We start from the raw sequence: 22,017 nt of genomic DNA, 5'->3' as shown, positions 1-22,017 counted from the left end.
CCTCTGCCCCCCAGAACCCATGGAGTGCTAAGCTTAGCCTCGTGTCCCCAGCTCTCCAGGGGTAGGGCTAGGGAACAAGAAGACAAGAGGTGGCACTGTTTAAATTTTATTTAGCCCCAGGGAAGTGTATGCTGACTGAGGTGAACACTGGGCTAGCAGTGAGGGGGTGGGGAAGATCGGTACTAGAGAGTGGGAGTCAGGCTCAGGTCTGTTCTGCGGACAGTCACCAGTTCCAGTGTTGAGGCCTCGGGGTGATGGACTGGAGAGGAAACAGGCTTGAGGTGAGGCTCGGGAACTACGGGGGACTGGAGGCTGCTCTACCTGTGTGTCCGCCCAGGTTTCTACTAGTCATGAGTCCCCTTGGGTATGTGAGTCAGGGGCACAGTGGCTGGGACACTGAGAACACGGAGGAGAAAAGAGCAGTTCTGAGATCCTCAGGGCGAGGGCGCATTCTATGAAGTCTTGCATGTTTGTACCTGGTTTCCTGAGTGGTTTCTTGGACAAATTCTTGCCTTTAAATTTGTTAATGTTTAATGAAAACTCAATTATTATCACTTATTAAAAAAAAAAGAAAAGCCTACCTTAACATTTCCCATGGAAACAATGTCAGTTTTGTTGACTGAATGGCAGTGCCATTACTGGAGCCGCCTGCCTGCAGGTCCTAACACTGTGGCCTTCCAGGACAGACACTGTTGTGCTCCGAAGGGACCAGATGTTCCTGTTCCAGGAATCAAGATAGCTAACGACATCATACCCAGAGGTTTGGCCTTGCCTGAGCAGATGGGGGATAGAGCCCCAAACTCTATCTCTCCTTCCTCGTGGGGCCAGAAGCTGGGGCAAGTCAGGCAGGTAGCAAGCAGTTAACTTCACCTCTAGCGTCCACAGGCAACACATTCACGGGAACTAAGTAATTACTGGCTAAAACTGGGTCTTTTTCACCTATGGCCAGCAGGCTTGTGCAATCACTTAATGGAGATCTGGGTGATTTCTTCCTTATGTGAACACCACAGTAATGTCTACAGACAGCGGTATCACTGGGCGAGATGACATTATGGGATGGGGTGGTATGGTGGGACTGTGGTTAGGTTTTTGTTAGATTCTTCATGGGCCCCCAGCAGAAAGCTGGTCTCCTAGTTAGGGGTGGAGGGCTCTGGGATTGTATAAATCCTGCCAAGGGGACTCTAGGTTCTGTTCAGAATTAATTCATCTTCTAAATGGAAATGTCAAGGCCCAGCACACATTTTTGCTAATGATTCTGGTGATTAGATGCGTGGGGGCAGCAAACAGTCACATCGAACGCAGTCACTTGGGAGAAAGCTGATGGTCTCTCTGCGATGCAGGAGCCTCCTGGGGCTGCTCATCCTGAGTTCCCTTCATGTGATGATTCTGAACAAAGGAACACAGCTCAGTGCAGGCACCAGGAGGGCGCGCCTGGGTAGCTTTAGGAGAGGGTTCCAAGAACAAGAGCTAACAGTGCCTCTTGAGGCAAAAAACAGGTGTGGGAAGAGAAAGGATGTCCTGCCTCATTTGCTGCAGGGAATTGGGAGCTGCTACAGATGAGGCAAATATCCCTAACTTGAAAAGTCTAAATCCGAAATGTTCCAAAACCTGAAACTTTTGAGTACTAAGACTCCACGCCTGATCTCACGTGACAGGCCACTCTCAGGATGCACAGGCATTTAGTGTGAACCTGCCAGCTGTGTGTGTGTATTTTAAACACATATATGGATTTTATGTTAGACTTGGGTCCCATCCATCGATATCTCATTATGTGATGCAAACAATTAAAAAAAATCAAAGAGACCCCGTGCATTCTGGGTAAGAACAAGCCAACGTATACCAAGTGCTGGCACTGGAATGGACCAGATGAGGCTTGGGTTGCCAAACCTGTGACCTCCTGCTGTCACACCTCAGAAGTTCACCGTCAGGTCCCTTTGTGAACAAAACACAAGAAATTGACTCAGATACCTGTGATAGCAAAGCCACCCAGTTGCACAAAGTCATCTGAGCTGGGGTAGAATACACAGATGCACAAGGCCAGAAAGGGCTTCACTGGGAGTGTGCTCAGGGAGTTGGCAGAATGCTTGCCTAGCATATACAATGCCCTCAGTTCAACTGCCAACACTATATAATAACAAGCATGGTAGTCCATGCCCGTGAGCTCAGCACGCAGTAGGTGGGGGCAGGAGGATCTTTAATGTCATTTTCAGCTATGTAGGAAGTTCGAGGTCACCCTGGTCTACACAAGACATTGTGTTTTGTTGTAAAATGGTCCCATGAATGCTGCATGTTCTCTTCAAAAATGCAAAAGGGTTGTGCTTGCTTCAGCAGCACATACACTAAAACTGGAAAGACAGAGAGATTAGCATGACCCCTGCGGAGATTCGTGAAGCGTTCTGTATTTTTCTTTTAAAAAATGCAAAAGGGGAAAGTTCCCATGTATTTTTTTGTTTTACTATGTTTTAAGTTCATTTTGAAATCAGAGATTAACATGAAGCTTAAAACTCAAAGAGTCCTGTAACCCCTTCCTCATTTTCCACCAGTGGTAAAACTTTATATAACTGTATATTAACAGGAAATTGATAGTTAAATTTAATTCACAGATGTTTCCCAGTTTATCGATCTTATCTATTCTACCTACCAACCAGTCCTGGGCTCTGATATCAGGTAATTCACACACATGTTCAAGCAACCACCATCTTTCAAGATACAGTCTTTAGAAAACAAACAAACAAACAAAAAAATGAGCACCCTGGTGCCACCCTTTTGTAGTCCCAGCACTCCTTCATTTTCCTGGCCACCACTAGTCTCTTGTCTCTTACAAGGTCCTTCATTTTCCTGGCCACCACTAGTCTCTTGTCTCTTACAAGGTCCTTCATTTTTTGACACTGTTGAGTCTGAAGTTTTCTCTAGCTGGCTAAGCCATCCGAGGGTCTCTTAGGAGCCATCACCCATCATCTTCCCATCGAGTATAATCTGGAGGTGAGAGCATGGGGTCTGGTCGCATGGGCAGAGCCTTCAAACTGTGGCCACCGGCCATCTGTTTAAGTTACTGGGCTCCTCGGTCCCGTCTGCTGAGTGGTGACAATGGAACTTGGGACTGCTTGGCCATCACCACTGAAGCTTCTGTGGGTGGGGAGGGAGCACCGAGTGCTTCTGCTGGTCTTCTGGACTGGAGAAGCGCTAGGATACAAGCTCAGTAAGCTGGTTTCAAGGCGGTGGCTCATCAAGTGGCAAGCGAAGTCACTAGTCTGTCCCCTTCTAGGTTCCTTTGGCTGAGTGGCGAGACTAGATAGAACAGCACCAGAGAGGGCCCTCAGAAGGTGAACACAGCAGCTTACATAGGGAGGTGTGGCCCCTGCAGGAAGTGCTGCAGCCTTTTTGTTTTTGGAAAACACCTGGATCCCATGTTTCTTAGGTGTGAGTTTGGGGCAATCCTGGGCACGTTCTTCTCCAGCAGGGCCTAGTGGCAATGACATATATATAACATGTCTGCAGGCAATGGACCACACTCCTGGGCAAGGAGACTGTTAGTGGCTCCCCCCTTGTCTGCAGGCAATGGACCACACTCCTGGGCTCCCTCCTTGGTTCCATCTCTTTTGCAAAAACAGGGTCCTACCCTTGTTGCAGCCTCCTTGTTCCTGTGTAGTTTTTCTTGAGCCTTTTAAGCATGTAGTCCTGGCATGACCCTGGCTAAGTGAGACTGGGCTGGCTATTTGGCCTTCCTGCCTCAGTTCCTCAGCTAAGGGCTCCAGCCCTGGCTGGTTATGTAGAATAGGCTGCCCTAGAACTCAAAAGGACTGACTGGGACTGCTTCTGCTTCCCCAGCCCTGGGATTATTAAGGGCGTGTGTCACCGTCCCTGCTGGAAGCCTCTCATGGCTAAGTCTGTGTGAAGGGCTGTGACCGTGCATCCATCAGAGCTAAGTTCCCATGGGTACAGATGCCTGTGTAGTCAGCTTACGGCTGTGGTGTGGAGGATGCGCATTGCTAAGATATGGGAGGAAAGCAGGGGATGCCAGTTTGTTGGGTGCAAGGCCTCAAAAGACCAGCACCAGGAAGCAGCCAGGCCACGAGAGTAACGAGAACCACCAGGACCGCCTGATGTTAAACATTAGAGAAAACACAGATCTGAAACAACCGGAAGCTGCACTATTCCCTACTAACTGGTGCCCACATCAGAACCAGTTTCCTCTAGTGGCACGAGGTTCCCACTACCAGGAGTGTGTCCGCGACAGCAGCGGACACATGTCTCCTCCACTCTCCACTGCTATACTTGCTGATATCTGGGTCATCACACCAAGTACCAGAATAAACCGATTTAAGACACATGTAAAAAAGACCAAGGAACTGAGTACAGTGGAGCCTGCCTGTAATAACTTTCAAGGCAGAGGCAGGTGGACTGCCACGAGTTCAAGGCCAGCCTGGGACACACAGCAAGACTGTCTTCAACAACCACCACCAAACAAAAAAAGGCAAAGGAAACATTGCTTATCTCATTTTTTAATCTTCAAAATTTTCTGCCATGACATCGGAATGCATGATAGAAATGGCTCATCTTCACATGAAACACTCGGGTTCATTTTCATTCACAAGTTTTTCTAAGAAAACATTTACACAATTCATAATCCCACATCCTTCCAGCCATTATCACAGGTCTGACTGACATGAAACAGTAGTTGCCAGCACAAGGGGCTGGCACGCTGTCTGCACAGGAGTAGTGTCTTTGGAAACTACCACCCAAGAGTATCATGATTATAAATCTCATTGTACATGGCAACCCCAAAGGTGACAGACGTCCCCAGATAAAGTCCCTGTGTGTGGAGAGCCGTTTCTCCAGGCACTGAAGAAATGTACTTCCCCTCCTAAGATCCTTCTCCAAGGACTCGATTCCACCACCACTGCTAATGGGGGCAGATGCCTGAAGCTGTGCTCTCTGGTAACTGGGTACAGACTGAACTGAGTTCAGGTGGCTTAGAATCTCTTCTTTGGAAGAGAGCTACTTTGAGGTGTTTTTTTCCTTAATTAAAAAAAATGTTGTAAACAAAAGGAGAGATACATGGACATAAACCTAGACAGAGACTTATACTGCGAACATTTTGAAGTGTGCATCCTATCTAGAGATACACAGGTCTCCACTTGTCCTTCTGCACACACCCTTCCATACAGCGTGTGAGTACAAGTCTCCTAGTGTCCGTGGGAGTTCCCTGGAGCGTTCATATTTCCAAATGATGAATACCTGATATGTGTTACTCCTGAGAAGACACGAGAAGGGAATGACAGTTCTGATGCACTTTGGAATGGCACAATCACGTAAACGTCTGCATACTTAAGACTTCTGAACTTATGAAAAGTTTCTAAACATAATCCAACAACAAAAAAGTATGAAAACAATGTAGCAAGTTAAAAAAAATAAACAGTTTTTGTAATCAAAGTATAAACAAACATAGGAAATGCACACTTGTCAGTCATTTAAGTAGGAAACATATTTCAGAAAAATAGTTATCTGACAAAACTTGGAAAAAAGCCCCTTCCCCTTGTATACCAACACATGCACTGCCCAAACCCAAGCTAGTCGTACAGGGCTGCAAGGCTTGCAGAGGAAGGAAGCGCCCACAGACAGCACCTCTGCAAAGGGTGCACCCTACTAGGCAGAACTGTGACCAACACACTTCTGTAAAAAAAAGACATCCCTCGGTGTAAGAAGTCTGTATAAAAATTACAACTGAACCAATGAATTCAAGCACCAATTCAACCATTTAAACTACTTCTACTGAGGGAACAGATAGTGCTGAAGGCTAGTGAAGGTTAGCAGTCATCATTGCAGTTCATCTTTTAAAGGCATGCGGTTTTGTTTTCGTTCCCTTGAATGCCAAACATCAGAGAATGTTTAGGCCAGTAAAGGACTCCTTGGAGGACCCACCATCTCTCAGAATCATGGTTTAATATACATTAAAAGCTCTTCAACAAACCAATGCTTGCTTCTAGGTTAAAGTATCTGTCCACAGAAACTGAGGGCTGTTCCTTGTTTTAACGAGAGAAGGCATCTTCTAGAGTAGCCTCCTGGGCACATCCGGACATCTACTGGTAGTGTAAGAAAATGCAGTATTACAGAAGAAGGCAACACCACCACACTTGGCAACACTGAAGCTTTCCTTACTTAAAAAGTTCCCATTAGATACTCGAGTGGGATAGTATCACAGTAAGATCACTTTCCTGCTTCCTTTTTCTGTATCAGGAAAAAAGGGCAGTCTGAGCCAGTAGGAGCACTGGTGTTTGTGATGCCTCTGTCGCGTTCAGATAACGGGTTTATGTCGATGGGTACAACTGCAGTTCTGTTTCCAGTATTCACACCACACATGGTGACTTCTCAGACACTCACCTGTCAGTCTCCACTGCTATTTTAAGTTTGGTTTAGTTTTCAACATATACCAAACAACCTTTGGTTTGCTGTATTTCACAGATGGCAGCTCAGACTACTGAAGAACACCCAATCACATGGGAAACAAACCTCCATCTACAGTGATTCCCCATCACTGCCAAACATGTTATCTGACTCCATCACATCACAGGCAGCCAAGGGAGCACTGGAGCCTGGGTTTTAGCACAGGGGTGGTGCACCTTGCTGGTCCTCAGGCAGGTCAGTGGCTCCCTGCTTCTCGCCTAACTCACTGGCAGGCTCTTCATCAATCACCGCACCGAGGTCTTCACTGCCCGCCTCGCTCTGCTCCTCGCTGGGCTCCACAGTCTGCTCCAGGCTGTTCTCCACAAGCGTGGGCGAACTGCTTATTCTTTCTTCCTCAACTGTCTCAGTTAACGGTTGGGAAGGAGGCAGTGGAGGAGGGTTACACTGCCTGGCATTTTCAGTGGAAGAGGCAGGGGCTTTGGATAGACTGCTGTCTGTTAGGACCTCATTTTGAGGTAAAGGTAACTTTTCCACAAGCTTCCACTGAATGATGCTCATATCTTTCCCGCCAGTTGAAATTAGGTGACTGTCATTATGAGTAAAACTGACGTTGGTCACGTGGCTGCTGTGTGCACTGTACTTGTGACTGGGAGCCTAGAAAATAAATCAGATGGGAAAATTAAACTCATTCTTTATGTGCCTGCTTAGAGCAATGGAGATGACTAGGGAGACCCAGTTAGCTTATGAAAACAGGCTAGTTTAAATTACATCAGATCTGAAGAATAAAACCGCCAGGATTTTCCTGTTTATTTATATAAAGGCAGAAAAGGAATGCTGTGAATCCAAGGCCAACAAGACCCTGTCTCAGAATAGGACACTATCAATGGTCCACCCCTAGTGTGAGAAGAGGACAATCGAGCAGGCTGTGCAGTGTATCACCAAGACAGCTGGGGACCCCACAGGTATCTCCAAGCAGAAGGTAAGGCAGCACTGGGTTCTGCTGAGCTGAGCTAACCTTTGCCTTGGAGCACGGATACTGAAACAGGTGAACTTTACAGAAATCATCGGCCACAGCTATCACTCTTCTGTTGTGGGACCGCACCAGCGCATTGATGTCTGTTCCATCGGATCCTTCTGGCCAGACACCTAGGGAAACAGAGGTGTGAAATGAGGCTGAAAACAGAACTGACGTTCCTTACGCATACACCCAGACCTCAGGACAGGACAACGGGTGGTGCTAAGAAACTAGCCTGCCCTTTAAAGCTCCGTGAGAAGAGCACAACAGTCATAGTCAGCAGAGGGGACATACGCTCCCCCAGGGAGGAGGACTACATGTCCCCTCAAGGGAGGAGCCTTCAAAAAAGCGTTTTTATGGAAGTGTCAGGTCATATACTGGTCTAGTGTATTATCCCACAGAACTTTCCCGTTTTCAAAAAGAAGATATAACAAATGTGTTTTCAAAAGGACATACCAAATGTGCTTAGCAAGCTACTCTGAGGGTGGTGATTACAGTCAGAGTAAGGGACCAGTTAGATCAGACTGAACTGTGGAACATGGCTGACCCCTATATTGGAGAACTTCTGTTTTGAATGTGCATGAGGGTTTGCTGGCACATGCACACCACATGTGTGCCTGGTGACCACAGAAGTCAGAAGAGGGCTTATGATCCCCCGGAACAGAACCACCGCTGTGAGCCACAGTGGGAGCCTGGGAATCAAACCTGACCCACCTTTCTAGTCCTGAGAACAAATGTATTTTGGGGGGGAGATGGTAGGTTTGTTAAAATATTGTGTGTGTGTGTTACATACATGTGGGTGTATAGGGAGGGACATGTGAATCCAAGAGAATGCTAGAGTCTTACTCTACTGCTCTCTGCCCACTGGGCCAGTCTTTGTGCAGTCGGAGATGGCACAGCGGCTGAGCAGTTACTGCCTTTGCAGAAGTGCTAGGTTTGGTCCCTCCCTATACCTGGATGGTGGATCACAACCATTCTCAACTCTAGTTCCACAGGATTTAATCAATGTCCTCTGGCCTCAACAGCATGTACATGGCACACTTCTATACATGCAAGCAAAACACCTTTTACATATAAAACAAATCTTTAAAAAAAAAGTCTTTCATGGAACTGAAAACTTAACTGTTTTCAGTTTTTGTTGGGGTTACATGCATGTTTATAACCATGCCCAGGTTTTTAGTGGGTGCTGGAAATTCAAACTCAGGTCTCCATGTTTAGCCTGTACCCACGGAACCATCCCCTCAGCTCCTCAAATCTGTGTGATCTGAGACAGAGTCTCTACTTAACCCTGAAGCTCAGATTCAGTCAGGCTGGCCACCGAGAGCCTTCAGGGACCCTCTCCCGCTGTCTCTACCTCTTTAGTGAGGGGATTGTAGGTTCATGCTAGCTACAACTCTGAACTTGGGTCTTTTTGCTTTCCTTGCAAGCACTTTGCCAAGTAAGCTACCTCTTCAGCTCCTTAATCCCCAAATTTTATCTTTAAAACACCTTAATATTTTAACAGATGGTACTAGGACTACTGAATACCCACAAGCAAAAAGCGCACATGTAGTAGTTCCTCACAAGTCACAGGACCCAGCAACGCCACTTTGGAGTGTATATACACCCAAGAGAAGGAAACCTGCCCATAAACACTCTGTCCATTTTAATAGCAAAGGAGTAGAAACGGCCTACCCGAAGAAGAGATGAATAAAATGTAGTCTATGCCGTTCATACAAAAGGGCATCAGAACTGTAAGGAGGGGCTGGTATATGCCATACCCAGATGACTCTTACTGGACCACAGTTGTATGTGTCCATTTATATGAACTATCCAGAATAGGGAAACTGACAGAAAGCAGATGAGTGTAGTGTTGCTAGGTTTGGTTAAAGTAGTGCTTCTCAATCTTCCTAACACTGCATCCCTTTAATACAGATCGCTCTGTTGTGGTGACCCCAACCACAGAATTTCATAACTAATTTTGCTACTGTTATGAGCCGTAATGTAAATATCTGATATGCGACCCTATGAAAGGGTCATCTGACCCACAGTTGAGAACCACTAGGGTAGAGGGAGAGACGGGTGGTGATTAATGGTAGCGTCTCTTTAGGGGTGAGGAAAATGTTCCAAGAACAGAGCATGATAAATTTTATGATTGTGGGCATAAGAAAACCATTGATTTGTACACTCTGGGTAAACTGTACAATATGTGAATACGATCTCAATAAAGCTGCTATTTCAAAAAGGTCTTACTAATTTGAAAGCTTCAGAGCCACCTGGGAAACACTGGAAGCTAATTTACTCTATTGCGTCAACTCCCTTCCTTGAGACCAAAACTGTTGGGTTCTGCAGAGAACAAATTTCACATTGGTTCAATCAGTACATTTAAGTTTTCTGAATTTGAAATTAAGGGTCTTACTATGTAGTCTTGTCTGGCCTCGAACTCTCAGAGATACACCTACCTTTCTGCCTTCCAAATGCTGAGGTTAAAGGTGCATGCCACCATGCTTGGCTAACACCTTCTATCTATTGATTTACCTGGTAAACATGGGTAAAAAGCTCTCTCTCTCTCTCTTTCTCTCTTTCTCTCTCTCTCTCACACACACACACACACACACACACACACACACACACACACACACACAGACTTTCGACATTAGCCCTGATATTCTTACCAACACACACACACACACACACACACACACACACACACACACACACACACAGACTTTCGACATTAGCCCTGATATTCTTACCAAAGACTTGGAAGCCTAGCACACAGGTGTATGTCGTCCAGTCGATGTCCTTACAATCTGATCGGTTCCTGATCAGTTTGCAGCCATTCTCAATGTCCCCTTTAGAAATTAGAAACAGGGAGTGTAATCATAGTGCTGTATACAAATGCATTTGAAAGTGAATCTTGATTCAAACTAGTCACGTTTACTTGTATTTATAATTCATACACTGAAAAACATTAAGATACATTTAAAAAGGAAAAGAAAGTATGTAATAGGACCTTACAGAAAGTGTTTCCCATGGATGCTTTATTCTTTTCTCTGGAAGCATAAAGGCTCACCCTAACATTCTCCCTGCCTCTCGAGAAAGCTGTTAAATGAAACCATTCAGAGCTGCAGCCGTTTCACAGAAAAATATCTCATGGCCACATCTGCTGTCAGTTCTGCACCATTAAACTAACGCATTGCTTTCTCTGACAGAGAACCGCATGTGAGCCTCATTACTTAGCCTGGAGTAACGTGTGCTGTTAACTTAGAGGCCAGCACACACTCTCCACGGTTCACATTCCATGCAGCCTTCATCACACAGGCAAACATGTCTGAGCCCATAGACAGTTGCTCATACTTACAGTATAGTATCTCATAGTCGCCTGAGTTAGACATTATATGCTTGTTGTCTGGGGACCAGTCAAGGTGTGTGATGTAGCTAGAATGTCCCTAAGAAAAGATTAAAGGAAGCATTTAGAGTTCTGAATGACAGTTTAAAAATTGCTAACAGTGCTTTCTTAGCACCTCTGTGCTAGGACTCCTAAGGGATGGGAACAGCACCAGGGCCTGCGGAACCAAGAGACCCAGAGCAGGTTCTTCGGGTCTTTTCACCCCGTCTTGTTAGAAGGCAAGGATTCAGGAAGACACCAGTGATACACTAAGAGTTTGGGCAGGGTTGTGAAGTTCACAGGGCTTCACAAAACAGAACACTATAAAGTGTTTTGGACCTGGTGACACCTGCTGGCTTTATCTACACCAGATCCAAGTAGGTACTAACTCTTCTACAAATTCCATCTCAGAGCACCATGCCCTCTCAGGCCTGCCTTCAACCCACTAACCATATGGCCCTACTGGAGTGACACCAGCCTTGAGAAGGAGTTTCTGTTACAGACTATGCACATAGACGTTTTCCTGGGCTGTGTATGGGCCCTATAAATAGTCAGAGTGGAACTCTTCTAGGCAAATTCTGAACTCCAAAGAATGTTCTGGGTAGGGGAAAGTGACCCAACACTGCATTCCTGTAGAACAGCTGGACCCAAGTTAATTGTCTGATTCTTCAAAATTTTCCTTAAATAGAAGAACAGTGATCTTTTGCTGCTTAGACTGTATTAACACTGGAAATCAAAACAACAAAACTACTAAATGCTTAACCATTTACATGTAAGCATTTGATGATTCCCAATAAGCCATTTCAGGTATGTCCTGCCAATCTTATGATTTATCAAAGCTGACAGACACACACTCACTTCTTTCATTTGCCTAATTTTGTACTTTTGGAATTAAAAGCCTCCTGCTTACATTGTTTGAAGTTAATAAACTCAATGTGTCTCAGATATAGTTCTTAATGACTCACAAACTTCTCAATTATTCCAGTCTCCTAAAGCCCAATTTGAATGTGTCCCAGTGTACACTGGCAATTCCGTATCACTTGCCTGGGTGCCCTACTCAATATTGTCTTTCCCAAACTACTGCGTAGCTCTGGGTGGCAGAAAGACTTAGTGGAGGGGTGTGTTTGTTTCTTGTTCATATCCTTTCTGCATTAGAAGTGTGATGTGGTGGTTTGAATTCACCCACCTAAAATGATGTCGGGCATGGAAGCAGCACACGATCGGGGTGCAGCAGAAGGAGAAAAAAACTTCTGTGTCTGAGTGAGGTGCTGGATCAAACCTAGGGCCTGGGACATACTAGGCAAATACTCTGCCACTGATTTCTTCTAATGACCTCTTTTAAATAAGTCTTTATCACTAATTTTTAAAGTCAGTAGAGTACTATGTATAATCTGGTATAGTAATATCAAAACATATCATTCTGCTGAAACCTGAGTCAGTTTCCTGGTTTACTTTCTTTGAGATGTCTAGGAAGTTTAGACCAATCAGGACACAAATCAACGGACAGTCAATGGTCCACAATACAAAGAGCTAAATAATACTTTTAAGATTTTGTTCTGAGAGAGAAAAGGTATTCTGCTGAATGACTTTTAGTGCAAGAACCACTCCTACTTTGTTTCTGGAATGACGAGCATTGTGTGGTGAGGACTAAAATCTGACTAAAAGGAAACGAGAGACGTAACCCATGTATCCTGGCTTCTGAGGTCAGATACCTGACACATCTGAACCCCGTTCTTCTCAGCTGGAAACCAGGTTATTCACACACTTGCAGGGTGAGGGGCAGGAACGTGATGAGAGTGGTCAGAACAAGAGGCTGTGACGAAAGAGCCACTGCTGTGGATTCTTCATTTCGTTAAAATTCAGGGAACGAAGTTGCACAGCTAATGCCGTCTTCAATACTTCTATATGCTAAAATTTTCAAATTTAAATGCCAATATTCTAGTCCTTTTGAGATCTGACTTAACCTATCAAAGAGCACTTAGAAGAGGGACTAAACAATAAACATAAAAATTTAGAAATCAAAATGTGTAGAAGTTTTAGAAATAATGAAATTTTAAGTAGATAGGGATAAACTTCAGTAAGATTATGAAAGATATTTGAGGTAAAACTAAACAAAACCATTTAGGTGTGATGGTTCAGCCCGTAATCCCAGTACCTGGGAGGCTGAAGAGAATCTGGGCTTTAGAACAAGACCTTGTCTCACAACCACTCTACAGAGGGGAAATGCGCTTCAGTGAACAGAAGAGCAAGCCAAGGTCATGGAGACCTCTGGGAATAAAACCCCAAGAAGTAAGAGCCATTATGGCTCCCAGGCCAGCAAGTTTAGTGCCTAAGCTGATGTAAATAAGAAAGTACTGTTTATTTCTAGATTCAGGTCAAGATGGTGGGCAGGAGGGTAGAAACAGAAGCAATTGTAGACAGGGCTCACCCATGTCTGGGGTCGAGGTCCCTGAACCAAGAGCTATAGTAGTACCTTGGATATAGGTATGAACTGCTCACCTTCTGATTACACGCTGGCTTCACAAGCACTTTCCTTACTAAAGAGGAGGCATGCACTGGCTATAGGATACTCATGTTCTACCTTCTTGGCATTTATATTGTTGATAAGGCTTGCTCACAGAGAATAAACCTGGTTGGCCAGTGGGAACTGGAATTAGTGCCCTTAGCAGTTACTGTGCTCGTGGTAAACTCGTATTTGACGGACCAGCTTTGGAAGAGTGTGGTGACTTAAGTGCATATCTGAAAACGGACTGCACCAGTCATTAGGGACACGAGCCAGCCTGCTGCCTTCTACTAGGGAGCCCTGCGCTGCATTCTCGTGTAGCCCCGTCTTCTAAAATAACGTTTTCATACACAGGGACACCATCAGAAGGGCAGACTGCAATCTCTCAGCATGTGTTGTAATCTCTTGCTGGGGTGTTTCCCAAGGCTCTAGTCTCAGTCTCTTCCTTCAGCTACACCAGTCACTTAAATGTTAGGCCTCAGGCAGTCCGATAAGCAGTCCATAGACCCAGAAATGAGTTCAAGATGGACTACAGAAGGATTTCCAGCAGAAGGAAAGAGGTCAGCATCCCTTAGGAGCTTGAGAATCTGGTTCCTTTCTGCCAGGACTCATTTCCCTTACCTACCAAGGCCCATGCCTGCCCCAGGCTCCCTCAGCCCCTACTCACGACAAGTACCTGGCCCTTCTCACCTCAGACCCCTACTCTTCATCCCCCTACTTGGCTATTCTCTCACTATTCCCTTTCTTGTAGGCGCTCCTGTTCTCCCCTGCTATGCTGTCTTCTTGCTTTCCCACTTCCAGTCTGCTTTCTCTCTTAAGCACAATAAAAACCTTTCCCTTAACTATACCATGGTAAATTTCTTTACTGCACCCCTTGCACATAAGCAGGAAAATGACTGACAGTAGGGGAAGCATTCACATTTGAATTCTGAGCTTTGGTTGTTCCACAGCAGTTCTGTGAAGTATGAACTTTTAAGATCTCCAATTTTATGAACATATGATTTAGGGAAGTTAAGCAAAGCTCAAGAACAGAAGACAGTTAAGCCAAGAATACAGGCCTTTCGTCATGGCCGCAAACTGCACTATAGACACAAACCGTTCCTGAGTATCTCATCATTATACTTTTAAGTACTCATTAAAGATAAAAGCTGCCTAATTACAGTAGGACAAGTCTCATGCAATTAACCAATTTGTCATTTCCCAACATTTCCAAGGGCATCCTGATCATCAAATCTTATATACTGCTGCTTCTCTTCTGGGTGAACTGCATGTTAGTGCGTAGTATAACACACAGTGACAAGTCCGAGGAAATACGACCATTGCAGTCTGCCCTCTACAAAAACCTTACGTTCTAGATGTGCCATGATGTCAAGACAACCAAACGTTAATTCATTTATTGCCTATTTTCTCCATCTGCAAAAGGAGTACTGAGATAATAAGCAAGTACCCCATACTGCAACCAGCTATAAAGCTGGATTACATCTGTGTGGGGTTGGGGTGTACACCTATAATCCCACCACTCAACTGAGGCCAGTCTGGGCTACATGATAAGACCCTGCTTCAAAACCAACAAAACAAACAAAATATAAATTCTATAACATTAAGTCCTATTTTATACACCCTATTTATTAAGACTTGGGACCTTTTTATTTTTGTTAAAGAGGTTATAACTAAAAGATAATTTAAAGGGGCTGAAGAGACGGGTCAGTAGTTAAGAGCTACTCTTCCAGAGGACCCAGGTTCCATTCCCAGCACCCATATGGCAGGCAGCTCACAACTGTCTATAACTCCAGTTTCAGGGGATGATACCTTCACACCACATGCACATAATTAAATAAACTACTTTAAAAAAGGACAAAGTTGGGCCAGAGATAGCTTGGTGGGTATAAAGGTGCTTGTCATGCATGCCAGGCAGCCTGTGTCCCCCACTGGATGCCCATGCGAAGATACCCTCTGACCTCCTCATGCACACTACAGTATATGCACTCATACAAGTCCTGGGCATAATAATACATAAAATAATTTGAAGCCCACTAGGGTAAATCTTAGTTATTTAAAAATAATTCTCATGGTAAAATACTTTTTTCTTTATTTGTATGTGTGCTGCAGATGTTCATGTGTGTACACATATACACGAAGGACAGAAGACAACCTCACACGTTGTCCTCACTGGTCTGGAACTCACCCAATAGGCCAGGCCGGCCAGTCAGTGAATTTCAGTGATCTGCCAGTTTCTGCTCCCTCTGTGCTGGGATTACAACCTAGTACCACCATGCCCAGTTTTTTATTTTTTAAACAAAGGTTCTGGGCTCCAGCTGAGGTTCTCAAGTATACAAGGCAAGCACTTTCCCCACTGAGCTGACTCTACCCTCTCAGTGGACTATTTCCTTTTATCTTTCTTTTCTGTACTACTCCATACTACAGACATTAAGTTGGTAAATTAATTAAAAAATGTAAATAGTGATTTGTAATTATTTCCAAAGCAAACAAAAACCATTTGTTAAGTTCTACAAGTAACTCAGATGGCTTGTAGACTGGTGTATAAATGGACTTATCTGAGTGTGCAATATAAAACATACAGAGCAGCAACAAACAGAGCTCTTCTCTCAAACGTTATTTTTGCTCACAGAAGTTCAACCTTGTTTTCTTTTCTGAAACAGCCTTATCACATAGAGCTGGCTGGTCTTGAACTTGTGGCCAATGTTTCTGTCTCCAGAGTGCTAAGATTATAGGTCTGTGCTACCAAACTTAGCCAAACTGAAAATTCCTAATGTGAATATTCAAAATGCTTCAAAATCTAAGGTTTATAATCTCACTGACAGGTGGGTCAAAACACAAGTGTAGTAAATATACTGTAAAATTATCACTGGGCCATGTGTATAAGAAACAAATGGCCAGGCGGTGGTGGCGCACGCCTTTAATCCCAGCACTTGGGAGGCAGAGGCAGGCGGATCGCGGTGAGTTCGAGGCCAGCCTGGTCTACAAGAGCTAGTTCCAGGACAGGAACCAAAAGCTACGGAGAAATCCTGTCTCGAAAATTAAAAAAAAAAAAAAAGAAAGAGAGAAAGAAAGAAACAAATGAACTCAGGGTTTATACTTTATACTTCAATCTTGACCCCCAAATCTCTTATTCCCAAAGTTAAAAAAGCTGAAATCTGAAACACTTCTGGTCCCAAGCATTTTGAATAAAGGCTATTCAATCCATATATAATAAGTACAATAAATTTCAGCTCCATACCATGTATGTTTATAAGAACTAACTCTTTTATTTGTGTCACCCAAGTGAATTGTTTTATCAAGACAATGAAAGGATTTGTGCCACCATACCAATTCATCATGTCGTTTGCTAATTATGAATAATTTCCTAACATACACACTAAGTTACTTCATTTTGTATGAAGATAATATGCACAAATTATTGAGTATTTCTATGCCAGGTACGAGCCTCAGGTCTTTATGTACATTCAACTCTTTTCTTTCTTTTGTATGTGGTGCACATATGTATGTAAGTATATATATATATATATATATATATATATATATATATATATATATATATATACACACACACACACACACACATATATATGTGTATATATATGTGCCTAGAGGTCAGAGGAGGACATCAAGTGTACACCCTTGTCCTTGAGAGAGGATCTCTCCTGTATCTGGACCCAGGCTGGCAGTCAGTAAATCACAGTGATCCTCCAGTCTCCACCCCACAGCACTGGATTACAGGCATGCATATCCATGCCCAGCTTTTTATGTGGGTGCTCGTAATTCACTCTCAGTCCTCATGCTTATTTCCTGAGCCATGTCCTCAGCCCTGCATTAGCGTCTTTTAATTCTGTGAAGTGGAAACTACCACCACCCTCACTTTGTAGATGAGAAGATGGAAGCAGAAGGCTAGCACAACCTGCTCAAGGTCCTATTAGTGTAGAAGCAGTTTGTGTGTCTGGAACCACCAAGGCTATAATCTGCATTCCTTCTCCTGTGTGGGATTGAACCTAGGGCCTCAGACATGCTGGCAAGTACTCTACTACTGAGCTACAGCCCCCCCTTCAGTTATAAGTAATTGTTGGTGTTTTTGTCTTTTTCTTTTTGGCTTTTGCTATTTCTGAGTACCCTGGCGGCCTGGAACTTGCAATGATTCTTGCATCTCTGTCTCTTGAGTGCTGGGACTGGGATTACAAATGTGTGTTAACATGCCTGGCAACTGTACTTTTTGAGAAAAAGAAACACATTTTTCCAGATATTCCTGGTGCCTAAGCAATTTCTCTAGTTAGAGCTGAGTACCCTACCAAACAGTATGCAGCTTGTTTATAGAATTTAATTTTCATATTATAAAGGTAACCTATTACCTTAAAAAATGGGTAAACAAATCTCAGGAAATACGTTTCTGCTAACTTCCTTAAATGCAGATATCTCTGAAATTATTCCATTTTAGAAGCAGACAGGTGATATAGGATATTGTAGGGATATTGGAGATGGGTAGAAACAGGGACACTGAGCTAAAAGGTTCCCCACAGCTAGGTGTGGTGACACACACCTTAATACTAGCACTCTAGAGGCAGAGGCAGGGCACATCTCTGTGTGTTTGAGGCTTGCCCTGTCTACACAGCAAGTTCAAGGGCAGTCAGGGCTATGCAGAAATATCTTTTATCAAACAAACACAATCTCCCATAAAAATAGCCTGAACAAACTGCCTTCATACTAATTAGAGAGGCAAATACTGAGCTCCCATGTAAGGGGTAGATACCTTTCCAGAACACACAGCTGTGGTCTACAGACCAGTAATTACAATTTTCTTTTTAAAAATTTATTTAATTATGTGTATGGGTATGTACAGTGTCCACAGAGGTCAGAAATACTGGATCCCCTGGAGCGGGAGTTACAGGTGGATGAGAGCAGCTCAATGTGGGTGCTGACAACCAAACTAGGTCTTCTGCAAGAGCATGCTCCTTTCTACTGAGACACCTCTCCAGGTTTCCCCCTCCTTTTTTTTAAAAAAAAAAATTGAGATAGAGTCTCTCATGTATCCTAGCTTGGTGTCAAACTTATTAGGTAGCTGAGGATGACCCCGAATACTGATCCTCTTGCCTCCAGGTGCCAAGAGTGTGTCACAATAGCAAGTTTATAAGGGACTGGGGATCAAGGCAAGGGACCCATGCTTTCTGATACAAGGAATCTCAGTTTTCACAGAAATAGATTAGAGTTGACAGCAAATAACAGGAGAAAACAAGTTACATCAAAGTGAACACTTAATTCTCTTTTTAACAGAATACAATTTCTCAATTACTTTGTAATTTAGGTCATTCTACTTTGCTACTTACAGTGCACTTTCCATATCTGCTGTATTTTCTTGCATTTTCTGAGACTGAGTAGAGGTAAATAAAGTTGTCATGAGATCCTACAGCCAGGAGAGTACCATCTAGAATTAAACAAAAAAGGTGTTTAATGGAAAAATGTCTGCGTGTATTGCTGCCTTATTGATTCTATAAAAAATGTTAGATCTCAGCTGGGCAGTGGTGACACATGCCTTTAATCCCAGCACTCGGGAGACAGAGGCAGGCGGATCGCGGTGAGTTCGAGGCCAGCCTGGTCTACAAGAGCTAGTTCCAGGACAGGAACCAAAAGCTACGGAGAAACCCTGTCTCGAAAAAAAAAAGTTAGATCTCATCAATCTAACTGTTATTTGGCATTTTATGAACAAATCCAACCACTTAACATTTCCTAAAATCAAATAACCTGCCTAGTCCAACACAGAATCCCTCCTTGAAAACACTCTCTAGTCTGGGTTCAGAGCAATTTCCCTGCATCTATTGGTGGAAGCACAGTGTCCATACAGTAAGTTAAGCATGCATAGCTGCACACCTAGGCAGGTACATCTGCTCTCACCAATTACGAGGCAAGTCTTCTTGGGAAGGGATACAACACACTCTCTAGCTCTGTATCTTTTGGTTGGAACTACCACTATGCTAAACAAATAACAATTGGTCAAACTCCACTGATCTTGGGATTTTAAATGCTACATTTCATAGAGGTTGTTATTCCAGCATTAAAAACAAACTAATAAAAACAAAACAGGAAACTCTGCTGCTTCGAAATGACTCTTTTGGGGCAGGCAGGATGGGTTGGAAGGGAAAGGTATACACTGCCATGCTTGACAACTTGTCTTCCATCTTAGGAACCATGTAGTAGATAGATGGATAGAACTAACTTACAAAAGTTGTTCTCTGACACATGTGCACATATAATACATGTAAAAAACCAACACCTAAAACAATAGAAATCAAACTGATTTTTTTTCTAGGATTTTGCATCTTGGTAAACATGCATTTTCTCCCCATATTCTGTGCTTCTTTTGAAACAATAAAGAATCAATCAAACATTTTTTCTTTACTCCTGATTCAACAGCTATGAGAATATACTTTCTGGGCCAAAGAAGCAGCTCCTTGATGACGTGTTTGCCTATCAAGTACATGGAGGCCTGGTTTCAACCCAAAACAACCAACCAAATAAACAAAAAACCCCCACCAACCCAAAAATGTTCAAATGTTAAGAAACTCCAGGTCTGCATTCCTATAATCCCAGTTCTTCCAAGAGGCAGGAGAATTGTGAATTTCAGGCCAGCTTGGGAAAGAGTAGGCCTCAAAAAAAGTGAGACTAATTCTAGAAAAGAATAATATAAATCAAACTACATAAACAGTTACAACAACAATAAAGTAACTGGAATATTGTGAAACATTCTTAATAAAATACAAAGAGCTACTCAAAGGTGAATGAATTATAGAAATTTTTTTTACAGTGAATTACTAAGTATTTTATCATGTAACAAACAATTATGGTGATAGAACTCAAAGCAACGCTAACTAGAGAAACAGTATTGGTGTGCATTCTGGCTATTTCTTCTACCAATTTTTTGGCAGAGCCAAGGATTGAACCCAAGGAGTTCTACTACTGAACTCCATTCTCCACTGTTCATATCTTTTTATACACAAAGGAAAGGTTGCTAATTAGATGTAACATAGCTGTTGAGGGATATTTGTATATGGTGTGAAGATGTATTGCTGTGATTAGTTTAATAAAAAGCCGAACGGCCAATAGCTAGAATGAGAAAATGGCAGAACTTCTGGGGAGAGAGAGGAACTGGAGATGAAGCAGAGTATGTGAGAGATGTCAGAAAAGAGAGACCTGGAAGGAGTCGGACATACAGAATCTAAGGAAAGTAAAGAGCCACGTGTCAGAACATAGATGAATAGAAACAGGTTAAATTAAGTTATAAGAGTTAGTGGGGAACAAGCCTAAGCTAAAGGCCAAGATTTCATAATTAATAAGTTTCTGTGTCATTATTTAAGGTTGGGCAGTCCCAACAAGAACGTACTACTACATTCAGCTTAATACATAAAGATTCTGGTGTATACAGTATGATTGGTTGTACTGTTTCTAACAGTTACTGCAGCTGTGATAGTTCATTCTAAATGTATGCTTGCTTGATCTTCATGATGCTGTCTAGTTGTTCAGGTTTCTTATAGTTTACAGTAGTGGAATTAACCTGATGTTCAGGGGAATATCACAACTCTTGAGAGAGGGAGTGAAGGTCATCAACAAGTAAATATGACGTCAGCAGTGCACATCAAAGGGGAGGGAAGGACTGCCCACCTACTGAGTAGCGCATCACGGAGAGCTGCTCGTTCCCATCGGTGTGGATGGACACGAGATCTCTTGTTTCTGCATCCAGAACAAACCACCTGTTTAGGAAGGAAAGAAGGGAAAAATAAAAACTGCCTTCAGACATAAACATTTATAGGGAAAGATAGCTGACTTTTTCTACATTTTTTTTATTTTATTTTTATCCGAATTGGTATTTGGCATATATGTTTGTCTGTTAGAGGGTGTTGGATCCCCTGGAACTGGAGTTACAGTTTCTGCTATGTGGGCATGGGAATTGAACCCAGGTCCTCTGGAAGAACAACCAGTGCTCTTAGCAAATGAGCCCCCTTTTCTACATTTTTAACTTAAAAATTTCAGTATTCATCTTTTAATTAAGACTGTGCTTCTATTATCTAATCAAGATTGTATTTAAATATAATTCTGCTAGGTAGACATGGATCTGGCTGTGTTTTCACTTCTACTTCAGAACTCAATGGATGTGTCAAACTGTACCTCAGTTAGGCACTGTTTACAGGGTCAAGGTTTTTAAAGATGATAGCAGAGCTGAAAGACAGCAATGGAGCAGAAGTGGAGAAAGAAATGACTAAATGGTGACCTCAGGGATGGCTGGCGGACAAGAGCTCACGGGAGGAAATGAAGACAGCAGGCACAGAAGAACCTGTAAGGAGGATGTGGTCAACACTGATGGAGGTCAGGAGGGATAACAGCGGCACAGCTGGGGAGGCAGACGGAACAGAGATACATTCATGAATGAATTTTATCAATTTTGTGAATGATGGGCTGGAGTTCGTAGGTAGCCAATTTAACTCAAAAACTGTCATTTAACAGCCTCTATACACACGAGTTTAAAGGCCAATCAGTAGGAAGCTGGCACACTGAGGCCATATGGCCCATGTTTACGGAACATACGCTGGTGCAGCTGACAGTGCCCACACTGTAGGTTTGTTTTGAACTGTTACTGATCAATCTTCAGGCCACCACTATAAGCACTGAGAACTGCCTTTTCAAAGAGAGAACAAGATGACATCACAACTAAGACTAACTGGATCT

At 43.3% G+C, this 22,017-nt stretch overlaps 1 protein-coding gene and 1 pseudogene across 6 annotated transcripts in view; one reads left to right on the top strand and one right to left on the bottom strand.

Moving 5' to 3' along the window:
• The first annotated feature begins 2,315 nt into the window (after positions 1 to 2,315).
• LOC142839620 (U6 spliceosomal RNA) lies at positions 2,316 to 2,406 on the top strand (annotated as a pseudogene).
• Positions 2,407 to 4,488: 2,082 nt separating this feature from the next.
• Positions 4,489 to 22,017, bottom strand: part of Eml4 (EMAP like 4) — a 119,023-nt gene continuing 101,494 nt past the window's right edge. For all 6 annotated transcript variants that reach the window (XM_075955612.1, XM_075955613.1, XM_075955608.1 and 3 more), the window contains 6 exons: positions 20,956 to 21,044; positions 18,627 to 18,724; positions 10,764 to 10,851; positions 10,156 to 10,254; positions 7,421 to 7,551; positions 4,489 to 7,059 (listed from right to left, as the gene is read on the bottom strand). In XM_075955612.1, coding sequence (XP_075811727.1) covers positions 6,601 to 7,059; positions 7,421 to 7,551; positions 10,156 to 10,254; positions 10,764 to 10,851; positions 18,627 to 18,724; positions 20,956 to 21,044 — 964 coding nt within the window. In that variant the 3' untranslated portion in view covers positions 4,489 to 6,600. The remainder of the gene's footprint in view (positions 7,060 to 7,420; positions 7,552 to 10,155; positions 10,255 to 10,763; positions 10,852 to 18,626; positions 18,725 to 20,955; positions 21,045 to 22,017) is intronic.

Source organism: Microtus pennsylvanicus, chromosome 21 (assembly GCF_037038515.1).
Source record: "Microtus pennsylvanicus isolate mMicPen1 chromosome 21, mMicPen1.hap1, whole genome shotgun sequence".
NCBI lineage: Eukaryota > Metazoa > Chordata > Mammalia > Rodentia > Cricetidae > Microtus > Microtus pennsylvanicus.
The sequence above is the reverse complement of the archived record's forward strand: the minus strand, read 5'-3'. Positions and strand labels throughout refer to the sequence as shown.